We start from the raw sequence: 22,156 nt of genomic DNA, 5'->3' as shown, positions 1-22,156 counted from the left end.
GTGGTTCTGCACTCAGGTTGAAGTAGCCATTGTAACAGAGCTGTGGAAATTAGTACAATAAAGTGAACGCCTGTGTTTCAGTCTCCTCTCGCCACCCCACATTTCCACACAGGGCCCTGGTATAAAGGACACAACTAGCTTTTACAATATAATGCATATATGAAATTAAAATGAGAGGCCCATCTCCAAGGTTAACAAGTAGAGAGCCAGCGCAGAACCTCATCCTTCAGAGCCACAGCATGGAATTTACAGAGGCAGGGTAGGTAATCCTGCATTGTCACCTTTGGGTCATCCTAATAAAAGGCTGCTCTGGGCCCCCAGCATAATTAAAAGAGCCTTGTACACCGTCTGAGGTGTGGCACCCTCACTCCACTGCCTTACAGGCTGCAGCACTGCCAGGAATGGCAGTGCGCTGGAGGGCTGCAGCCCCACACCAACACTGCCAGTTCATTGACACTTCACTTGTGAAGCAGTGTTCCTGGGGGAGCTTTTGGGCTGTCCTCCCAGAGCCTGCACTAAGGGAGTCCTCCCAAAGCTGGGAATGGGGGTGTTTAGGACCCTTTTATGCTATGGAAAGGGGCCAAAGTCTCTTTTAATCCACTGATTCATCCGTATGGGGCTGTGGAACAAAAGTCCCCTCTGATGTAATAAGGATGAAACCAAAAGGGGTTCTATAGAAACTTCTGGGTTTTTTTAAATAAATTGAAAGAGCTCTGCAGAGAGGTTAACCCCAGGAGATTGGGGGGGAAGGAGAGACAACTCTCCAAGTTGTGAAAGCCTGGCCTGCTACCATCTGCGGGATGGATATTCTGAAGGGCCTTTCATTTTAAGAATTAAGGTCTGATCCTAAGATAGGCAATTGAAAAAACTAAACATCAAGGAACAGGGTGCAGCCTGCAATCCACGTAAAACATATATCATGAATAAGGCTACGTTTTAGTCACAGATACATTTAGTAAAAGTCATGGGCAGGTCACAGGCAGTAAACAAAAATTCACTGTGCATAACCTGTCCATGACTTTTACTATATACCCCTGACTAAAACTTGAACAGGGGGCCATGGGTGCTTGGGGGGTAGGAGTGGCCCTGGGGGAGGTGGCCCAGGACCCCCAATGGTGCTGGGGGTGGCAAGGCTGGCAGGGGCTACCTACCCAGCTCTGCATGTCCCTGCAGCTCCTAGGCAGCAGATGGGGCCAGAGGGCTCCATGAGTTGCTTCCACCACAAGCACTGGCTCCGCAGTTCCCAGCCAATGGGAGTGGTAGGGGCGGGGCCTGTGGGCACGGACAGCACGCGGAGCCTCCTGACCCCTCTGCCTAGGAGCTGCAGGGCCGTGCCAGTGGGACCTGGGGACCCACACTCCACGCCGAAGTAAGCATCCCCCTGCCTCTAGCCATGAACCCCTTCCCACACACCCAAACTGCTGCTGGCCCAGGGTCAGCACTGACTACTGCAGAAGTCATGGAGGTCATGGAAAATCACAGACTCGGTGACCTCTGGGACAGACTTGGAGCCTTAAGCATGATTAAGTAAGGGCATTCATCCATTATCCATTTACAAAGACAAGATAATGAAGAAGAGATGCTGATTGACCAGCTTTTTAAGAGATAAGTTTGCTTTTCTCTCTCTTCACCCACTCTGCTCCACCCCATTTTAAAAATTTAAGCGTAAAAGTGGAAGCATTCCTTCCTGTCAACTTACATTTGTTTTGGGATTGGTTCAAGTTAAAATTTTAATAAGTTGATTCAGGAAGAGGCCAGACAAATGCCTGAGGAGCAGGGCAAACACTGAGCAGTCTCAACTCACTAAGACTAGCTGTAAAATGAGATTCCAGAATTTTTTTCTAAATCAGATTTCATAATATCAAAGGAGGGTCCACACTCTGGGCGAAAGTCAGATGTAGCAGGCTGAAATTCTGTTGTAAAGTGCTCACCAATGCTGCCTTTACTGTATTTCAGACTAGAGAGAAATAGGCCAGTTACATTTTTGCTGAGATTTATTAGTGTTAATGTCATAACTATGCATACTAACAATAACTATTTACCATGCAATGTCACTGGGGAGGGGAAATGTGAACAAGCTTGGGCCTTCACAGAAGGTGATCCATTGTCAGGATTTTTTCATGTAACTTTTGTTGCCCTCTGACATAATGCCAAAAGTGCTGTACAAGTCCAGTCCATCTGGAAGTGAAGGGAGACGTTCTAGAACTGAAAAGCTAGACAAGCTTAACATTAAACTAGTGTAAGCAATTTTTAAGGTCTTGATGAGGGCTGGGAGCAACAAACATTTTAGGCAATTGAAAGGCAAAGAGTTAATGGGAGTAAAATTGTGATTTGATTAGGCTGAATGTGCAGACGTAAGCTGCTACTGTTAGTGATAAATTATTTTAATCAGCTCACATAGAGTGGTGCAGCCTGTAGGTTAGCCACAAAGGAAACAGTGTGTCAGCCACCTCTACCAAAGTGCCTGATAAACACTAAGGAAGCACAATTGGTACTGGGATTGTGTTCTATGGGGTGACTCCAGTTTTATAAGCATCAGAAAAAAAAATTGGTTCTTGAAATTAACCTTTTTCTTGACAATACTAACTTATTTTTGTTTTTAAACAATCAGAAAAAGGGCAACAGCTCCCATGTGACTGAAACAGAGTCAAAGGCTGGCAATTCACTGATCCCCTACCCAGCAGCTGAACAGAAACAAAAACCAGTTCATCCGTTACAAAGCAGTAGTTTTTCTGTTACACTTCATGGCATTTGGCAAAAGTGTTGAACTCAGATATCAGCTTAGAAAACTAAGCATTCAGGTCCCAGCTACAGAAAACTATATTTAAAATGTATCCCCTGAAACTCACACCCAGAGGGGAGAATAAAAGAACCTCTGTTCCTGGGGAGGAGGTGACACCTAACTGCACTGTATTTCATCCACCAGATTGTCATCCCAATTGTTTTTCATTTGTGGTAGTTAAACCTAAATTCATACCAACACAAGGAGCTATTTAATCAGTTTGACCCATTATAAAAATATAGCAGTAGGGGACAATCTGTCTTAACTTGCTCCAGGTTTTAAATGCCTCTGAAAGCAGTAGGTTTTGTTTTAGAGGATAAGGTGGAAGACACTTTTTCTTTCTACTCTGACTAGTTGCCATGCATTATTGTGATGCTTTGGTGAAAAAAAAAAAAAAACAGGGGGGGGGAGGAGGGAGGGAGGCAGAAAAAAAATGAACCCCTTCAGAAGAAAATGTAGAAAAACTGCATTTCTCTACCTCAGTTTTGTCCCTGGGTATTTTGCTTTAAGTAACAATTATCTTTGGGGAAAATAGAGCACTATTATCCCTCCAAATCTATCACCACTGTGGCAATGCCCTAAAAGTGATCGTACAGCACCTCATTAACATAGAAAGTCCTAAGGTATCCCACTGCTGCTGACCAGGTGCTTGCTGCTATACTCCACCCTTTGGATTCATATCAATAATCAAAGACTTCCAAAAGAAGTGGGTCCCACTCAAGGAACTTAGCTGCTAATTATAAGCATATCAATATAGCTATAAGTGGAGTTATATCAGGAATATTTATGTATCACTATGTCCAGTAGCTGAGAGCTTGTAAAACAGAACTATGGAAACCCCTGTTTTATAAAGATTAGTAAAATTCATTCTATGTTGTTGTGCTCTGAGGCAGTTCTGGTACCTAAACACACGCCTGATACATCACATGAGGATGGCAGAAGTGGTGGTGGGAGAGAGAGAAACATCTAGTCCTTTTCTCTCTGCTTCATCTCTAGCTCTAAGGCTTATAGCTCTTCCACAGCAGCTTATGCGAGGTTGACAGACATGCTCGGAAACCTTCTCAGACGATTGGCAGCAGCTACCACGTAGAAATGTTTCTGTGAATGAAACAGAAAAACCTAAATGTGAGCATAACGGAGCCAAAGCATACTGTGCAATTAACATTGGGTTTTTTTCATTGAGGGACTCCGAATAGTAAATGCAGATTTTCTCTAGTTCCCAGACCTCTGCACTGAATACTACACGGAACAGTCTTCAGTTGTGTCACTCCAATATTGACTACCCATTAAAGACAGAGTAATGCACCTATGTCAACTGAAAAGTAGTGGGAGTGGAAGGTTCATGAAGTTTTCGGGGAACATTGGGGGACTAATCAGCACCAGTTCTCACATCTTCTGTTGTACCTGTCAGCCTTCGGGAAGCCAGCTATCTCTAAGTAAACCTCCATTCTTTTGCAGCTCCTAATTAAATCAGGGTTACACTTAAAATAACACAGTCCCCTTCCTCACAAGAGAGTCATGTAAATAAACTGTCATAGAAACAGCCACAATGGATTAAATAGCTTAATCTCCTGTCTCTGGATAATAGCCAGCGTGTTACCAACTCACATGCAACAGACATTAATTACAACACTTTAGGGACCCAAGGTGTCAGCATGATCAAAGGAAAAGCAGCTATCTGCCATTAGTGTAACATTAACAATGCTAGAAGAGTGACACTTGAATCCCCTCCAGTGGGAATCATGAAATGCTTTGTCCTAGAGAATCGACTCTTTGTGGCTGTAAAACAGTGTTTATACAATGAACAAATGGCTGTATGCATCTGTTAGCAAATGTGTAATAAAATAACTTGGGATGAAGACATTTTTTAAATGCAACAAGTAGCAGTAATTCTGGAGTCTGGGAAAGTAAATGACATTTGGTCTTCAGGGTCTAACTCATTAGGAAGGTTTTGCTACTCTCACTAGTGAGTTAAAACTGGGTTGGATTTCGTCCTCTTCCTATAGGTTAAATGTTCCAGGGTTGTGGTGTCCCTCCTTTGCAGAGTATAATTATTGATCACCTTTTATGGAAATTCCTACATATTTACTGAGAATGGTTCAAGAATTAGCAAGAGATTATCAGTGGTCCTGAAAGTATGCAACTTTCCATCTGGCTGGATTGTGACACAAGAAGGTCAAGTAATTTTCCCAAGGTTGTACAGTGAATGAGGGACTCAGGATGGATTTGAACTCAGCTTCTGCTTGGTCCTAGACCTTTGCAATGAATACTACACAAAATAGCTTTCTGTTGTTACATTCCAATATTTTCTATACATTAAAGACAGGCTAATGCAACTATGTCAACTGAAAAGTAACTGCTTTTGCTTGGAAGGTTACACGTTTAACATAAAATAAATAGTGTCTGAAGCCTTTGAATCCCTAGAATTTTACACCTAATTTTTTTTGAAAAATCAATCAGAAATAAGAGTAAAAATTTAGAAAAAAAAATATCTAAACTCAGAGATGCCATGACTTAAAAGGGGAAGTGAACACTCAAATCTATAACTGCAAATATAATTCCAAAATTCATACTGCAAGGGAGTTCTCCATGTTTAGAAGAGGACTATGACAAAGAAGAATAAGGGCCCTGACTGCACTGAACTAGTACGATCACTCGTCTTCGGAAATAAAGATGACAGATTTTGTATATTTACCTTCCATTTTCTATGAGCCATATAACTCTGTAGCAGCAACTGGGACTTCAGGCAAAGCTTGGATTTCTTGGCTTTGCCAGGCAGATCATTTAGCCATTCGTGTTTCAGACACTGTGCTGCACTCATCCTGCAACTGGAAAATAAAATTTGTGAAGGGCTGTGATGTAAATGTTGCTACCACTATTGTGATTTACAAATAATCTCTTTGTCTGCTTGCAGTGGAATGGTTCAGCTGCTCTTCACTGATACCACATGTGAAAGGTTGTTTTTTCTAAATGAAAATAAAAGTAAACATACAAAAAAAGATGGGGGTAAGGCCCTTTATAGCTGTTAGTTATCTCAGCGTAGAGAGCCTGCGTGAAGACCAATTCTCACTCCTACCCTCCAGGTGGGACTAAGTGGTGCTTAGAGGTGTTTTAGGTTCTTCTGCACTTGGGTTTATGCCTGAATATTGTGTAGCCTTGTTGCTCTATTTGGATGTGATTTTGGAATGTGAATGGTAGAACACATGGCATTTAGGTAGGACTGTGCCAAGAGCATCAAAGAACACAGAGATATTAATGTGTGGTGATATGTAGTCCATCTCCCCTGACAATGCAAGAGCGTTCCCTTCAGTATATTTAAGGAGGATCACAGATGCCCACAAAAGTCAATTAACACTAATGAGAGCATCCATGTGTAAACAAAAGGTATGGCTTTCAAGTATTCCTCCTGCAGCTGGCTGGAAACTTATAGATTCTGTTTCAGATTCAACTATCTGCACAGAGCTTGTCTTTGTGTTCAGTACTTTGAAGATGTGACAGCCAAAAGGTTGGTTTATAACTGAAACATAATTTAATTGTAATAAAAATAACTACGGTATGCAGACAATCAGCAAGGTGCTCAATCGAAGGTCATTTCCATAGGTCTTTGAAAACATATGGAATGCAAGAAAATCCTGGATCTTGTCTTTTGGGGCATCCTTTGTGCAATTTTTTTTCAAAATTTGAACTTGCCTTTGAACTTTGATATGAAAAGATAGGGCTAAGTCCTGCCTTTGGCTCACCTGCCACTCAAGGAAAAAGGTGTCAGCAGAACTGATGTTTAGCAGCCCTTTGCATAATGTGAACAGCCAGCCAGAATCCCTCCTGATGAACAAGAACATGCTAGGAGATAGGACAAGCTGTTGCACCAGGTCATCCCCAGATGTCTCAGGAGGGAAGAGTTTGCTGTGCACTGGTCATTCCTCTTTCTCCAAGAGAGTGAGCCACAGCCTGCTATTATGCCTAGTGAGCAGCTGGCAGATCCAACAATGCTTCTTGCTTATAATAATAATAATAATAATTAATAATCATCTGCCCTTAAATAGCATTTTTCATCCCCAGATCTCTAAGTCCTCTGCACAAACTTAAATCCTTATTAATTCCTTTTTACAGATGGGAGTCTCTCTCTGAAGTTAATATCCCACAGCAAGTCAGTGGCCATCAGGAGCAGACTCCTTGTCTTCTGACTCCTAGCTCTCTGTTCAAATCCACTAAATGACAATTACTCTTCCAGTTTAATGCCCATCTTAACTTTCATTGACAAGTTAGTATTAAGAACTTTATTATTAAATCTCATTTGCATAGTTTAGCTGAAAGCATAGGCCTGGGAACTCTGGGCACCCCCAGGTTTTATGCGGGACCACTGACCTCATGCCCAGGCCTCCACTCCTCAGCCCAGGGCTTGGGTCCCAGCCTCCGGCCCTGCTACCCGGCCACTGGCCCTGTGCCTGGCTCTCTGCACCAGGGCCATGCCCCGGATTCCACTCCCGGTCTCTCTCAGGTCCTGGCTGCTAGCCCCTCTTCCCAGCCACTCTTCGGACACTGGCCCCACTCCCTGGCCACTGGTCCAGGGCCCTGCACTCGGCCCCCCCACTCCTGGGGCTCTGCTCCCAGGGTCCTGGCAGCTGGCTCCACGGCCGAGGCTCTGCTACTGGCCCCACATGTGGGGTCCCAGCTGCGGGCCCCATGCCCGCCCCCAGCCTATGCCCTGTTGCCCTGTCTGGGTCCCCCCTCCCAGAGACATGGCACTGCTCCCAGCCCCAGCCTTGGGGGGAGTTGTGGACAGTGGTAAGGGGGCTGGCTTTCAACACCCCCACTATTAAAAGAGTTCCAGCACCACTGGCTGACAGTCTGGAAAAAGCCAGTGTTCTAAGAGTTCCTGTTGGCAGTTTTCTCCTAAAACAATGTGAAACATTCCCATCATTGGTAGAAGGAGTCACTGGACATATGTTCATCAAGGGAAGACGAGGCCGCTGGACCATGTTCTGTCCTGCAATGCAATGTATACAGCTCCCTTTGACTTCAATGGGAGCTGAGTGTATGACTCCAAGAACAGAATTAGGCCCCAAATGGTTCTTTGTACCTATCCAGTATATGGAAGGCACTTGGATTGGGAATTATGTCACTTTCATAACTGCAGCTACTGCTTATCACCTTTTGTATTTTGAGAGACATTTTTGCAGTTTGTATCAATGCTCATAAAGAAGCCAAAGTGATGACAGAACTAGCTCCTGGACATCTGTGAAAGGTTCTTAAAACAAAACAAATGATTCACATTTCCTCTGCTTCAGCTCTCTTGCAACAGGCACAGTTACTGGGAGAGCCTTTACCTTGATTGAAATACGTTGACATTTTTCTTTTAAAAAATGAGGTTTGTGTCACTACTGAGCTGCCTGGTAGACACAAACATGGCAAAAGAAAAGTCATAGTACTAACTTTCAATGATTGGCTGCCACACATACATTTAGCTAGGAAGGACTCATTCTAAATGGTAGGGCTGCCATGACAAACATAGAAGAAGATACCTCTTCTCCTTCACAAGGAGTTTGGAAATAAAGTCTTTTGCCTCTTCTGAGAGTTGTTCAAATGCTTCTGCATCAAAATCCCAGCTGCAGTTCACTATGTAATTCATTGTCTCTGCGTCCGTTTCTCCTAGGAACGGTGATAAGCCACTAAGCCTTTAAAAAGGAGAGAGAGAGAGAGAAATGGGCAGCTAATAATGGGAAGCATGCATTTCTCCTACGTATCCTCACTGTGCTCACTGCTGCTTTAGAATCACACCAGTCACTTAGAAAAGAGGGTTCCAGGTAGATACTGTCCCAAAGGCCAGTGCAACATGTGCTATGGTGGGGCTTGGCTACCTGGCTCAGTCCCTAACTACTCAGGTCAGTGGGTTTGTAATAACTAGGAGCATGGTGGCACAATAAAGCTCAGTCAGGGGGAAGGAATGCTTCACGTTGCCCATTTGCAATTCACTCAGCCAACTCCAGGGTCAGAGTGAATGGATACCCCAGGAATTGAACTCAATGCGATGTGAGCACATGATCAACTGCTTCTTCAGACAAGAATAGGACTGCTCAGTTGCCTAAAGCTAAGCAAGCACATAAGTGCTGAACTGAGGCCTAAATCCATATTTATTCTGGATTAAAATACTGTTTGAAATATAAAATATTGTCTTCAATTAGTCTCTAAGCCCAGATTTGTTTCTTCAATCATTTATGACTGGATTCACCTACAAATTTTTTTTGGCTTCTACATAAACTTAAATAAAAAATGACCCAGTCCACTGAAAACAGCTACAAAAAAATGTTGCAATGCTGTGTAGTTAGCGAGCCTGTAGAGATGACCCCCCCATGGCTCGCAGCCTAAACTCCGGGGGAGAATTTTAATCCCATTCGTGGCTGTGAAGTGAATTTTTCAGGCCCAGGAAGTAACTCCACACAAGACAGGAATAACTCTTGTGTGCATGTTGGGAGCAAAAGTCCTTTTGGATCAGGTTCCCAAGGGCCTGATTTAAAATGAAAAGATAAGTCTGGGACCTCAATAACTCATTGAAAGCAGAAGTTTTGTTAAGTTTCAGGCAACTGATTACACCTTGTCTAAGTAAATTAAACTTAATTTGTTTTGTTTTTATTAACTAATTAGACACCAAGAAGGCAAAGAGAAAACAGAGGGTTTAAGTATTTAGAATGAAGATTGATTGTTTTTCAGGTATTTAAAGTTGTTTGGCAGTGATGTTCCCTTTCTTTGCCTCTCTCTTTTGGATAATGAAGTGAGTGCAACAAGAAACACACTCTCCCTAGATGGGAATCTCTGAATAGGCTGCATTCCAGCTCTGCAAATACCTTCCACTGGCCTTTCTTACAGAGCAGATGAAGCCATGGCCATGACCCATACAGAAGCTTACTCACAGCATATACGTGATGACGCCTACACTCCACATGTCAGTTGGGAACGAAACAAAGTCATAGTTCACCACTTCGGGAGCCAAGAATTCAGGAGTGCCAAAATTAACTTTCAGCTTCTCACGAGGTTTGTACCTTCATCAGAAACAAGAAGGGGCATCAGCACTGACAGCAGACTAAGTACATGCACTGCACACTTGCAAAAAGAACTGTCACATTTTTCATACTGTAGCAAAGCTGGACAGGTACATTCTACATCTAAGTCTTCAAAGATGCAGAATTTCAGCCTGTGCATCCCCACAGAGAGTTTTTATAATTCACAGTCACTTCCAATTAGTTTGATCAAATGTTTAAGTGAATCAGCCATTTAAATCTGAACAAAATCAAAGAAACTAAATCATTTGTATTAACTTTTTGTCTCTAGTGAATCATGCTTCTGGTGCATATTTTAACTTTGGCACTCTGCTTCAATTCAGAAAGTCACAGTTATAAACAGCTCATTATCCATCATTTAATTTTCCTAATTTAGACAGGTGGTAGTATGGCAGGAGAAAGAGCCAGAGAAAGACTTAGGACAATAAAAATATGGTTGCAACTAAAAGTTGCATGATTACATTAGAATCACCGCCATGTCTTCTGCAAGCTGCTGTATGCCCCCATGTGGTGATTCAGCTAATAAGATCAATCCAAGTCACAGGAGCAGAGGTGGATGAAATAGGCTGAGGGCACTACAGTTGGTTTTCTATGTTATTACAGACAAAAATCAAATTGGAATAGCTAACATTCAGGCACATGTAACCCAACCTCTGTCACTTTTATAGATACTATGTTTGAGTGAGAAATGTCTGGCACAAGTTCTAAAGACATCATCCTCAAACTAGAGAGACAAGGTGGGTGAGGTACTATCTTCGATTGGACCAATTTTTGTTGGTGAGAGAGACAAGCTCCATCCTCAATCCTCAAATTGGCAGACACAGGGCTTAATTCGTATTGCAAGTACATGATAGAGTAACCTATACACCCCCATGTGGCAACAAGCTTTCCACAAAGAGAGGACAGCTTTAAACTCTTGCTGGTCTCCAGAGGAGACTCACGAGCAAAAGTCGTTCAGAAGATGCACTGAATCAACTTCCATTTTTAGGCAAGTTTGGAGATATTTTGCTCAGCAGGATCCCAAACCATAATTCACTGTGTAAAAGTGCTCAGATCACAGAGTTATGGACACAATATAAATGCCCAGATGGAAGCCTGAGAAGAGATCATTATTTGATTTTAGTAACCAGCAGGTTGGTTTTGCAGGAAGTGAAAGATGTTAATAATTTGCCAGTTAATATAAGGAAGGGCACAGTCTTGCAATCATCACTCAGTAATAACTCCTATTAAAGTTAATGGGAGTTTTGCCTATGTAACGAGTCAGATCAGGCCATAAATGTTTGTTGTTTTTAAAAGACTATTTCTTGCAAGACTATGTTTCCAAACTGGCTTTAATAAAACCTTTTCTATTGGGCACCCCTTTCCCTAAAGCTGTAATTTTTTTTTGTGTACATTTTTTTCTATTTTTATAAAATCCTTTTAAAGAAAAAAGCTCTTTGAGCTGAAAGTACATGGGTTTGTATAATGAGAACCCCACAATGTTTAGAAAATATTTTTTTAGGTAAATATTATTATTATTATGCTACCATAAGAAGTTGTTGATTTCTTCTCTGGAGGGACTAACTCATGCCCACACCTCCTGTTTTCACTCAAATATTCCCTCGCCTTTTCCTTTAGGAAAGAGAATCATGCTTTATAGCTGCTTATGTTTTTTCCCCCATATTCTTATTTTTTTTCTGTATATAAAACTGAGGACCCTCTTTCCTGGTCACTGCAAATATGTAATAATAGGCAAAGTCATAATGAAGAGGGCAAAGAGGAGTCCTTAACATAACTGACTCAGATGCAAACATCATCTATATCACTGAGCCACTTCTGGACAACCCTTTGGAGGTACAAAAAGAAATAAAAATCCTTGAAAAATGAAACAGCAGCATATGGGTTAAGATGTAATGTTTACATAAAATTTCCTTTGGCACAACAGCTATGCATCCTCTGGTAAAAGCAGGGCTAATGCTGGTAACATTTCCTAAGGTGAAACATAAAGAGTTAAAAAATTATTTTAGAACTGTTTAGTGAAATCCTGGTTCCACAGAAGTCAATGGGAATTTTGCCATTAATTGCAAGGGATCCAAGATTTTACCCACTGGCTTTCCTCTGGTTCAGTGCAAGTGAGGGCAAAACATAGATGCAATGGTAATAGCAAGGCCTGTCAAGCCCCTGAGAACCCGGAAAAAAGGATGGGTCTGGATTTTTATTTAAGTTAGAGTGGTCAGAATACAAGTGGCCCTGCAAGAGAACTGGGTCAGCATAGAATTGATATAAACCATGACCTGTTGTTTACCTAATCAAATAATCTCTACCTACAGAATTAAGTTAACATTTCCTCAGGATTCAACTATTATTCTGTTCTTACAAACTCATGGTCACTTGCTCCACTCTGTAATACCAGACTCTCAAAAGAGCTGTGCTCCTTTTAGATGTAGTTCCATATTAACTGGAGAGAGGGATGAGAGCTAGCAGATCATAGCTGCCACCCACCCAGACTTAGACCAAGGGACTTTTTCACAGTCTCCCTGGCTGTTTTGCAGAAACCTTCCCTATGGTATAAGACCCATTCCTGCACCAAGGATATAATTGGCCCTTAACAAATGATAAGTAACAGCTCTGCTCTCTCCTCTTAGTCTTAGGGAGAGAATGTGGGATGGTGACCAGGGAATATTTCCCCACATGCCTAGTGTTAAGTAATAAACCTGGGGCAGGCACAGAAACAACCAGGCCTCCTTCTAACCATGTCCATGTGAGAGGTGTTAAATCCTGTACCATTCGGCTGATGTAAATGACCAATGTAAAAACTGGACCACTGCTCACAAATGATGCTGTCTATAGGTCTCACAGGCTTCAAATACTGAACTATGTTAAACCAGAACAACAGAAAGTGAGCATTGGTACATCTTTTGCTTGACACATTCATAGGAGTTTGACAAAGAAAACACTTATCAAGCCTCCTATTAGTCCCTCTTCCTGCTGTTGCAGGAGTGTTCTAGAACATTCTCTAGTATTTTGTCCATTGTAATTTTAAATGTCCCAAGACGTGGGGCTTCTATGTTTTCCATGGACGGCCTTGCTAAAACTTAGTATCCCTCACTGTTAGGCTCAGATTGAGCATGCATTTTCCTTCCCTTAATTGCATTCTATTACTCGATGTTTCACCACTATTTACTGGACCAGCTAATTCCTCTCTCTCCTTGCTGTTTACCCTCTAAATATTTATAGGTGTTTATGCCTCACCTTAGCTGTCCTTTAGCCAAACTACCCATATTAATCTTTTTTGCCTTTCTTCTTAAGTCTAGTTTTCTGATCATTTTTATTCCTCCACTCTCAGTTTCCACCAATTAAGCAATATCTTTCTGGTAATGTGGTTTCTAGAAGTGAAAACAGTATTCCAGGTGCAGTCACACCAGTTCCAAAAGAGAGATCATTACCGCCCTGCTCTGTGATACCTTTGTGCGTAAAGGCCAAAACTGCATTCTCCACATTGCAGCCATTTCAGACTGCAAACTCATGGCTCATTTCCTATACACCCTCATCCCTTACCCTCATCCATGAGAAGCAGACATATTGTGGCAGATGAGGGATAGAGACTGTGGAATTAGAGCTAATCCACTGTATTCCTGTTTCAAATGAGATAGTTTTGTCATGCATTTTACCATCTGTCTTGGGGGTTTTAGACTGAGGCCCAGCGCTGCAGAATCTGAGCACCTTCAATATAAAATCAATAGCAAAGGTGAAGTCCCTAATGGACGTCAGAGTCGCTGGGGGAAAAATCTCTATTTGAGACATTATTGTGTGTAAATGAGAATACTAATACAACATTAGCCTGCACAAATGTCACTGGAAAAGACAACATGACAGTTAGTGCACTAAGTTGCAAATTCATGCCTGCAGGAGCATATTGCTTTGCTCCTTCATATTTCAAAATCACTTTAGAATCACTGAAATGTGTGAACAAACATCACAAGAATGAAAGAAAAGAAAATGTCAATGGAAAAGAAAATGTCAATGGATTTTGAGTGGCTCATAGTTGAACTTACCTCCTAGCTAAACCAAAGTCAATAATTTTAATCTGGTTTCCAGTGTGATTTATACATAATATGTTTTCAGGCTAGAAAAACAAAAAAGAATATTTTTAGTTAAATAAATGACAGTGAAATTGCACATAAGACACACTAACAAGAAGAGTAGCCAGAAACATGACCTGAAGTGCAAAGATACAGAACTATTTCAGGAAAAGATTTTTAAAACAATGCTAGTTCACTTCTTTGTTGGTTCACATGTGTCAATCTCACCTTTACGTGGTTTACTACAATGGTGGTTGTATTTTTCCCATTCATTTCCTAAGGCTCTGTTCTATCCTGGCACCATGTGCAGAATACATTATACTGATACAAATATATATTTGAGCCCAACTGTGGTGAAGGACAGCATGGTTCATGGGCTGGTTATGGGGTGCCTAGAGGGCTTGTATAGGAAAAATTACTCTATAAGTCTAGTTGGGAATGTTACCCACAGATCACTTGTTGAAATGCTCCCTTCATTTTTCCCCTTAAAGGGGAGAGAATCAATGATGTGGCAAAAGAAGCAAGGATAAATATTCAGAGGTTTATTGAGATCAACTTTTCCCCTTGGTCTGTTATTACCATGGGAGGGTGATTTTTGGGCCCCATCATCCTCCTAACTAGCTCAGTAAAATGTGTGGGCTTGGATCTCTCCTTCAGGGATTTCATTCCTTACTGCTGCCATGGGGAGTAACTATTTTCCCAGATTTGGCCATAGCAGAGGTATCACATAACATAATTTAAAGGGGTCCTTTTTAGGGGAGGACTGAATGGACACCTTTGTGTGGAATGGTTGAGCAAGCCAGGTGGTAGACGCTATAACACTGGGTTTATTCAAGAAAGTGCAGTATCTTGAGAGACCAGAATGCAAACAAGGAATGAGCCTATTACAGCTAAGTAGCATAGAATCATAGAATCATAGAATATCAGGGTTGGAAGGGACCTCAGGAGGTCATCTAGTCCAACCCCCTGCTCAAAAGCAGGACCAATCCCCAATTAAATCATCCCAGCCAGGGCTTTGTCAAGCCTGACCTTAAAAACTTCTAAGGAAGGAGATTCTACCACCTCCCTAGGTAACGCATTTGCTTTTCCATCAAAATTAAATTTGTGTGTTCTTTTTTGGTGACGTTTTCAGTCTCACTTGTCAGGAGGCGAATAGAGAGTTACTGGGAAGCCACTTAGCTATCCAAGGCTCAGCACCTCACAAGACCAGGTCCTCAGTCCAACTATTATATTTATTATAAATATTATAATTATTTCACATGGATATTGTGGTTAGGGCATTTGGAAAAATGTCCATTGAAACAGATTTTGTAAAGAAAATTGGATTTTCAACTAAACAAAGTTCTAAATGGGAAGTGGCTCCTTTCTGCAAATAATTCCAGCTTTTCATTGAAAAATCAAAAACAATTAAAATGATTTTCAATTTTGGGGGTTTTCAACAAAAAAACAAAATTTTCCACAAATCAAAACACCCACAACACTTTCCAACCAGCTATAATTACAGTAGCAACTGCACATCAACCACATAGGGCTACCATTGTGCTAGACACTGTATAAACATATAGAAAATGATAGTCCCTATGCGCAAAGAACTAGTGGAGAATTGTCACTAGAACATGTTAGTTTACAATGGCTCAGTTCCAGATTGTCAGTGGGAGACACAGACAAGGACAAACATGAGAAGAAGCAAAAGAGAGGACAGGTCTAATAACACAAATATAGAGGGGATTCTAAACCCTCTATTTTCTCAGGTGACAAACCAAGGCACAATGCAATTCTACACAGCTATGAAAAGCTTCTGATCTGAAAGCTGTAAAAGCAGAGGAACCTGCTGTTTATTTAATCATCTTTAAAATAAGCTATCAAATTTAAGAAAAGATTAAACATTAAAGAAAAAAATTAATTTTCCAGGGTTAATTCACAGTGGCCACTGAACTAAATTAGTTTATGTCATTCCAAGATGAAGGGGATGACAAATTACCCTTTATGCGCAGCTCCCATACATACAGACTCTCCATACAGCACAATGTACAGTTTAGCCAAAGACCTGATATCTGTAACTACTGACCTTCAGGTCTAAATGGAGAATATACTGCTGATGTATGTAGTGGACTCCTTCACATATTTGTTTGGTAAAAAGGATTGCATCCAACTCAGTTAGATGGTAGTTCTCATCTGTGATTCGGTCAAATAATTCACCACCATCAACACTAAAATATTGACAAAGAGAAATGTGAAAAAAATACACATATTCCTTGTTAGATTGGGGGTTAGATGCCTAGGCACTTTGGAAAATCCCACTAAGCCCCTATCTTCATCTTTAGGTGCCTAAGTCCCTTTAAAAATCTGGCCCTTTGTCTCTGTCCTGCTATTCTTCTTCACACTCTCTCTGTTCATTCAGTACTAGCCTTCTCAAAGTGTCACCAGACACTCTCACTGCTAGTGGTGCAAAGGCAATTCCTGACTTTTTGAACAGCGTTTATGAACCTCTCCATCAAAATCATTCCTACTTTTTGTTTCTAACTTCTCCAAAAACCACATTGTTTTCTCTCTTCTCTGTCTCTCTTCAGTTCCCTCTCCCTCTGCTATTTCTTTAATTTAACTCTCATACCCTTAAAAACTTTCTAGGTACAGTTCATATAGAAAATGCAGTTGTGTTGTATCTATGGGCCAAACCCGCACTAATGAAAAATAAAACATACTGATGTTTTTCTCAGAATAACAGACCTGTCTGAAATCCCTCTATACTCTCTGGGGTACAGCTGGTATTCTTACCATTTCTTTAAGTTCTGATATTGTCAAATATGTGATTTTCTCTTAAAGAGTTTGCTTCTAAAAATGAAAGAAGCCTTCACCCAGGTTGGGAAACACTTGTAGTATTCCCACCCCCTCAGCCCAATGTATTTTCCTCCATTTCTACTACTGGCTTGAGCAACCACCAAGTTCAAAAGAGCTGATGATTCCTAATTAATTTTAACTTACTATTGATTTTAACTTACTATTCCATGATCAAGGTGAGGTTGTTCTTGCATTCAAAAGCATCATAAAGCTGGATCAGATTCACATGATTTAACTGGTTCATGATGTTTATTTCATTTTTCACTTCCTCCTGAAACATTACAGACAGGAAGATAACAATAGTGACTAGCAACCAGCAGATGCTCCTATTGGAGCATGACCACGAACACTCTTGTGCGCATTCAAATACAAACATTCACACAAAAACTAGCCATTCCCCAAACATTCATGCCAACCGATTCCCTGCACACACCAGTGTTAGTGTAAGCAGAGTCTGGATGAGCTCTCCCCTGACATCTAGTGGTGAGCTGTGGAAAAAGACTTCAGAAGCTGATCTCATTTGCATGGACGCACCCACCCTGCCTCGCTGCTCATCATGATGGGACTGCTTGCCCAAATGATCACTTGTGGCCGGTGTTGGATCCCCAGTCTCCTTGTTATTGGGGCAGGAGTAATAAAGCGTTGCTATCCTTGTTGTGTGAACCGAGGGCAGCAGAACTGTACCTGCCATATCAAAATGGAGGGACTCACCCTCAACTGAACAGCACTCGCTAGACAGAGGACATGGGTTCCAAAGCCCAATGAGTTGAAAGAGTGTGGGTACATGTACCTGGTGGTGTAGACCCTGTTTAAGGGTCCATTTGACCCTTCTTCTCTCTATGGTATAATAAAAGAGCCAATTTAGACTCAATTGAGAGTCTTGTTACATGCTGCAGAGCTGAAATCTCTGGTATCTAGGTCTACTCTGGGACAGTGTCTCTACTGCAAGAGACTGCCCAGTGTGCACCAGCAATGAGTCTCCCCCACTAACAGCTGAAATCACTGAGAGCTGTGTTAAGTGTCGGGGGGCCCTGAAGACATCTTGGTGAGCAGGTAGCTGGTGGAGAGGCGTGGCAAGCGGCCAGCAGGGTGGCTGGCGGAGAGGGCCAGAGCAGAGCCCCACAGAGGCATGGCAATCGGAAGTTGGGGCAAGAGCAAGTGCCCAAGCAGTGCAGCGTGTAAGATGCCTCCTTTCCCCCCCACCCTCCACACAGGGTGGGAGGTGAACTCTGTGGATGAACCTCTGAACTCTGGGGCTGCACTGGCCAAGGACAGCAACTGTGAGTGGGGTATAAAGAAGGGACGGGAACATTAAAGGGACTTCTGGGTTGCTGGACTTAAGACCCTGAGGGGAAAAGGACACTGCCCAACTTACTTGGGGGTGGGTCTTTTGCTCATGGTTTGTGTTTATGAGCGGTGTATTCCCAAATTAATGCTGAGTTACTTCTCTCCTTTTATTAAAAGTTTTTGCTACACTCAAACTCTGTGCTTGCAACAGAGGATGTATTGCCTCTGAGAGGCACTCAGTGGGTGGTGTGTAATTGTCCCAGGTCACTGGGTGGGGCTCGAGCCAGTTTTGTGTTGTATTGTTGACAAGGAACCCCTAGATACTGAACCCGGCCCTTGTTGCTGCTGAATTCACCTGGCAGAAGGCTTACATTAGTGAACACCAAAATAAGAGGACATCAAACCTGGTCAGATCAAACAGTCATATAGGATTCAAGCAAGTAGTTACTAAGGCTGGTTTTGTCACACTTGATACAATGTTGAGTGGGAAAATACTTTAATAAGGAAAGCGATTCGCAGGTGCTTGTAATAAGCCAGATTTACAGTGTCTGTCCATGGAGGTTCACAAAACCATACTTACCCTTTCCTTTGCTCCTTTCACTTTTATTATTTTGGCTGCCAGGTTAAGACCAGTTGACACCTCCGTGCATTTGTGAACTTGACCAAAACGCCCCCTGTTGATACAGAGAGTAAAATGACTTTAAAGTAACTTGCTGCAGAAGCCTTTCAAACACCTATTCTTATCATTGATTAAAAATAGCCTGGTACAAAGTGAACAGAATCAGGTGGTCTGTAGCATGAATCTCCTCTTTCTCTCAGCTTATGAAGGATTAGTTTTATCTTTCCAGCCAGTTGTTCAATTCTTACATGAAAATATTATGCTCCATTTGTATTATTACATTACACAATGACATGGTAACCTGCTGATATTCTTTTTTGGTTCTGTAATTATACACTCCTGCTGTCCTTCAGTGATGCATAGTGGGGTATATTAACAAGGATATTTCTGGTCTGATCACGTAACTTTTAAAATTACATTAAAGCCAATAACTACAGGGCACACATTTATTGCATGATGTAAATTGTCTCCTACCTCACCCATGCACTTGATTTTTAAGCACCGTCTTTTCTCCCACTGCATCACCATCATGCTTGGACCTGTTCGGCCATATTTGCACTTAACTCCACCTGGAAATCATACTCTTCCAAATTACAAATAAGTGCAGAAAAATGAAAGGGCCGAAGGGAAGTGCTCACCTCAAGAGTGAAACCCAGGTGCTATGTCAAAATAATGTCAGTTTGAAAACTCAGCCATTAACACCCTTTAACATGCTGTTGTTTGTGTGACTGGGATGAAGCTGACAGCTTTGCTTTTGTTGGTCACTGGGCCACTTTCTAGAAGGAAGGGGGGGCGGCTGTATGAATGGAATGTCCTGCATCTCCCAGAGAGGGGGCTAATCTTCATGGATGGAGACTAGCTGGAGCAGCAAGGAAGGTGTTAAATGAACAACTCAATGGGAGGGTGCTACAGCGGTAAATACATTACAAATTTAAACTCAGTGAGTCGTGAACAATTGAACCAATGTGACAAGGAATGTGAAGAGAAGAAATTTTCAAGTGCTTAGATACCACTGCTTGGAGTCTGGGTAATAAGCAAGAGGGTTCGGAAGTTCTCAATGATGGGAAGAAATGTGCTATAATTGGCATTACTGAAATCTGGTGAGACAATAATGGAAAAGCAAATTAATGGATAAGAATATAATTAATGCCAGTAAACATGGTTTTATGAAAAACAGGCCTTGTCAAACAAACCTTATTTCATTCTTTGAGATTATAAATTTGGTGGATAAAGGTAACTGCATAGATGTACTATAGTTATACTTTTGTAAGGCAAATGACTTAGTACTGTATGACATTCTGATTAAAAAATTAGCACTATAAATATCAATAGTGAACACTTTAATGGATTAAGACCTAGCTAACTCCATCTAGCATTTCTAGTGGAGTACAGTACTAGGCCGACACTATTCAATATTTTCATCAATAATTCTGAAGTAAATATAAAATCACTGCTCATAAAATTTGTGGTTGACAAAGATTGGCGGAGTGATAAATAATGAGGACAAAGCACTTATACAGACATACAGTCTGGATCACTTGTATCCATTCTAACAAATGCATTTTAATACAACCAAATGCAAAGTTATACATCTAGGAACAAGGAAGGTAGGCTATACCCACAGAATGGGGACTGTAAACTGGAAAGCAGTAACTGAAAAGGATTTAGGGGTCATAGTGAACAAGCAACTCAGCATGAGCTCCCAGTGCGACTCAATGTCAAAAAGGGCTAATGTGATCCTTGGGTATATAAACAAGGGAGTAGGGAGGTGATTTTACCTCTATATACAGTGTTGGTGAGACCGATACTGAAATACTGCATACAGTTCTGGTGTCCACATTTTTAAAAAGATGTCAAAAAATTGGAGAATACGACTTAAGAGTTCAATCCATTTAGCTTATCAGACAGAAGATTGAGTGGTGATTTGAATACAGTGCATAACTACCTTCACAGAAAGAATACATCAGGCATTAAAAGGCAGGTTGGTCTAGCGGAGAATGGCATAACAAAAAACAGTGGCTGGAAACTAGAAGTGGACAAATTCCAATGAGAAAAAAGGCTCACTTTTTAGCATTGAAACAAAATTGAAACAAAATACCAAGGGAAGTGATGGATTCTCCATCTCCTGATATCTTCAGATCAAGACTGGATGACTCTCAAGAAGATCTGCTTTAGCCAAACACAAGTTACTGGACTCAATATAGGGGTAACTGAGTGAAATTTAATGGCCTGTAATATACAGGAGGTCAGAGTAGATGATATCAAAGTCCCTTCTGGCCTTAAACTTTATGAATCTATGCATTTACAAGGTCATCTAAGAGCTGCAGATCTACATGTGTCACCAAAAGCATCCAATGAAAACTATGTATTTGTAGATACTCTGTGGGCAATGGGTAATTGTAATCATCCTAATAGCTCTTTTTCTGTGTATTTAAGCTACTGCAGAGATGTTGCTAAGTGCACCATTCACAGCACAGCATTACAGAGAGACAGACTTACCCTCCTAATACTTCATGCCGGCACACTGAGTAGCACGTTGTTATCTCTGTGTGTTTGACGCTCACTATGCGATGGTCAAAGGGAGCAGGAGAAGGAGGGCTGTCATCTACACAGGAGACAGTTCATTCATTGATTTGGTTTTCCACAAATCATTGCGCATTACTTTCATCATCCCCCCCCAGTATTTTCACTTCCCAGGATACAGCTGTATCAAGACGTCAACCAAGGGCAACCTGATAGGTTAGTTAACTACAAACAGGCCTGTACCACCTTGGTCATGGTTGTATGCCTTTTGGCACCTCACTCACTCTACACCTCATCAAAGGTAACGTTCATCATACTCCCACCACTCAAATATCCCTGTCCCTCAGAGAGTCCCCCCAAAGCCAATCTGACCACTGAGACTGGCATCATCACCACAGTACCCCATTGTTTTCTGGAGCAGATGCAAACAGAAATATGGTTCTCCCCCATCATAGTGTTGTTCAGCACAGCTGTGGGTGAGCAGCCTGTACGGGGGAATATCAGAGGGCAACACAAGGACTCAAGATATCTTAGATCCAGCCAGACAATTGTTAGCCATTTGCTTTTAGCAATATTCAAAACAAAAACCCTGGCATTTAATAAGGCTCCCATCTTTCTTCCACCTTTTCACTTTACTAGGTCCTCTAACCAGCAAAGCACTTAAGCAGATGAGTAACCCCACTGTCTCCACTGGATGGTAGGAGTAAAATGTCATGAGTGAGGCACCTACCTAACACCTAATGACTCACAACCACTTACTCATTCAGTGTCAGGAGAATGCCTCTCCCAGTAGCAGCGATCACTGCCATTATCAAAAGACGAAATCAGTTCCTGGGGAGATGTCCCAATAAAGTAGCTGATCCAATTTAGCATGACGCAAATAAGGGCCAAATCCCAAAGTCAATCTATGCGTAGAACTCGCTTTGACATAACTGGGAGTTCTTTGTGCAAAGCCAGGGAGAGACTGGGCCATAGATGTTACTGATTAATT

The 22,156-nt window shown here is 41.7% G+C and overlaps 1 protein-coding gene across 1 annotated transcript in view; it reads right to left on the bottom strand.

Annotated features, from left to right (window-relative positions):
- Positions 1-1,976: 1,976 nt before the first annotated feature.
- MYLK3 (myosin light chain kinase 3) overlaps positions 1,977-22,156 on the bottom strand; it is a 39,419-nt gene continuing 19,239 nt past the window's right edge. Inside the window, exons 5-13 of the mRNA XM_073308467.1 lie at positions 21,142-21,247; positions 18,604-18,697; positions 16,898-17,007; positions 15,967-16,108; positions 13,872-13,942; positions 9,691-9,819; positions 8,305-8,457; positions 5,478-5,610; positions 1,977-3,880 (exon numbers count right to left, since the gene is read on the bottom strand). Coding sequence (XP_073164568.1) covers positions 3,809-3,880; positions 5,478-5,610; positions 8,305-8,457; positions 9,691-9,819; positions 13,872-13,942; positions 15,967-16,108; positions 16,898-17,007; positions 18,604-18,697; positions 21,142-21,247 — 1,010 coding nt within the window. The 3' untranslated portion in view covers positions 1,977-3,808. The remainder of the gene's footprint in view (positions 3,881-5,477; positions 5,611-8,304; positions 8,458-9,690; positions 9,820-13,871; positions 13,943-15,966; positions 16,109-16,897; positions 17,008-18,603; positions 18,698-21,141; positions 21,248-22,156) is intronic.

Source organism: Lepidochelys kempii, chromosome 12 (assembly GCF_965140265.1).
Source record: "Lepidochelys kempii isolate rLepKem1 chromosome 12, rLepKem1.hap2, whole genome shotgun sequence".
NCBI classification, from domain to species: domain Eukaryota; kingdom Metazoa; phylum Chordata; order Testudines; family Cheloniidae; genus Lepidochelys; species Lepidochelys kempii.
This window is presented reverse-complemented; position numbering and strand designations above follow the sequence as displayed.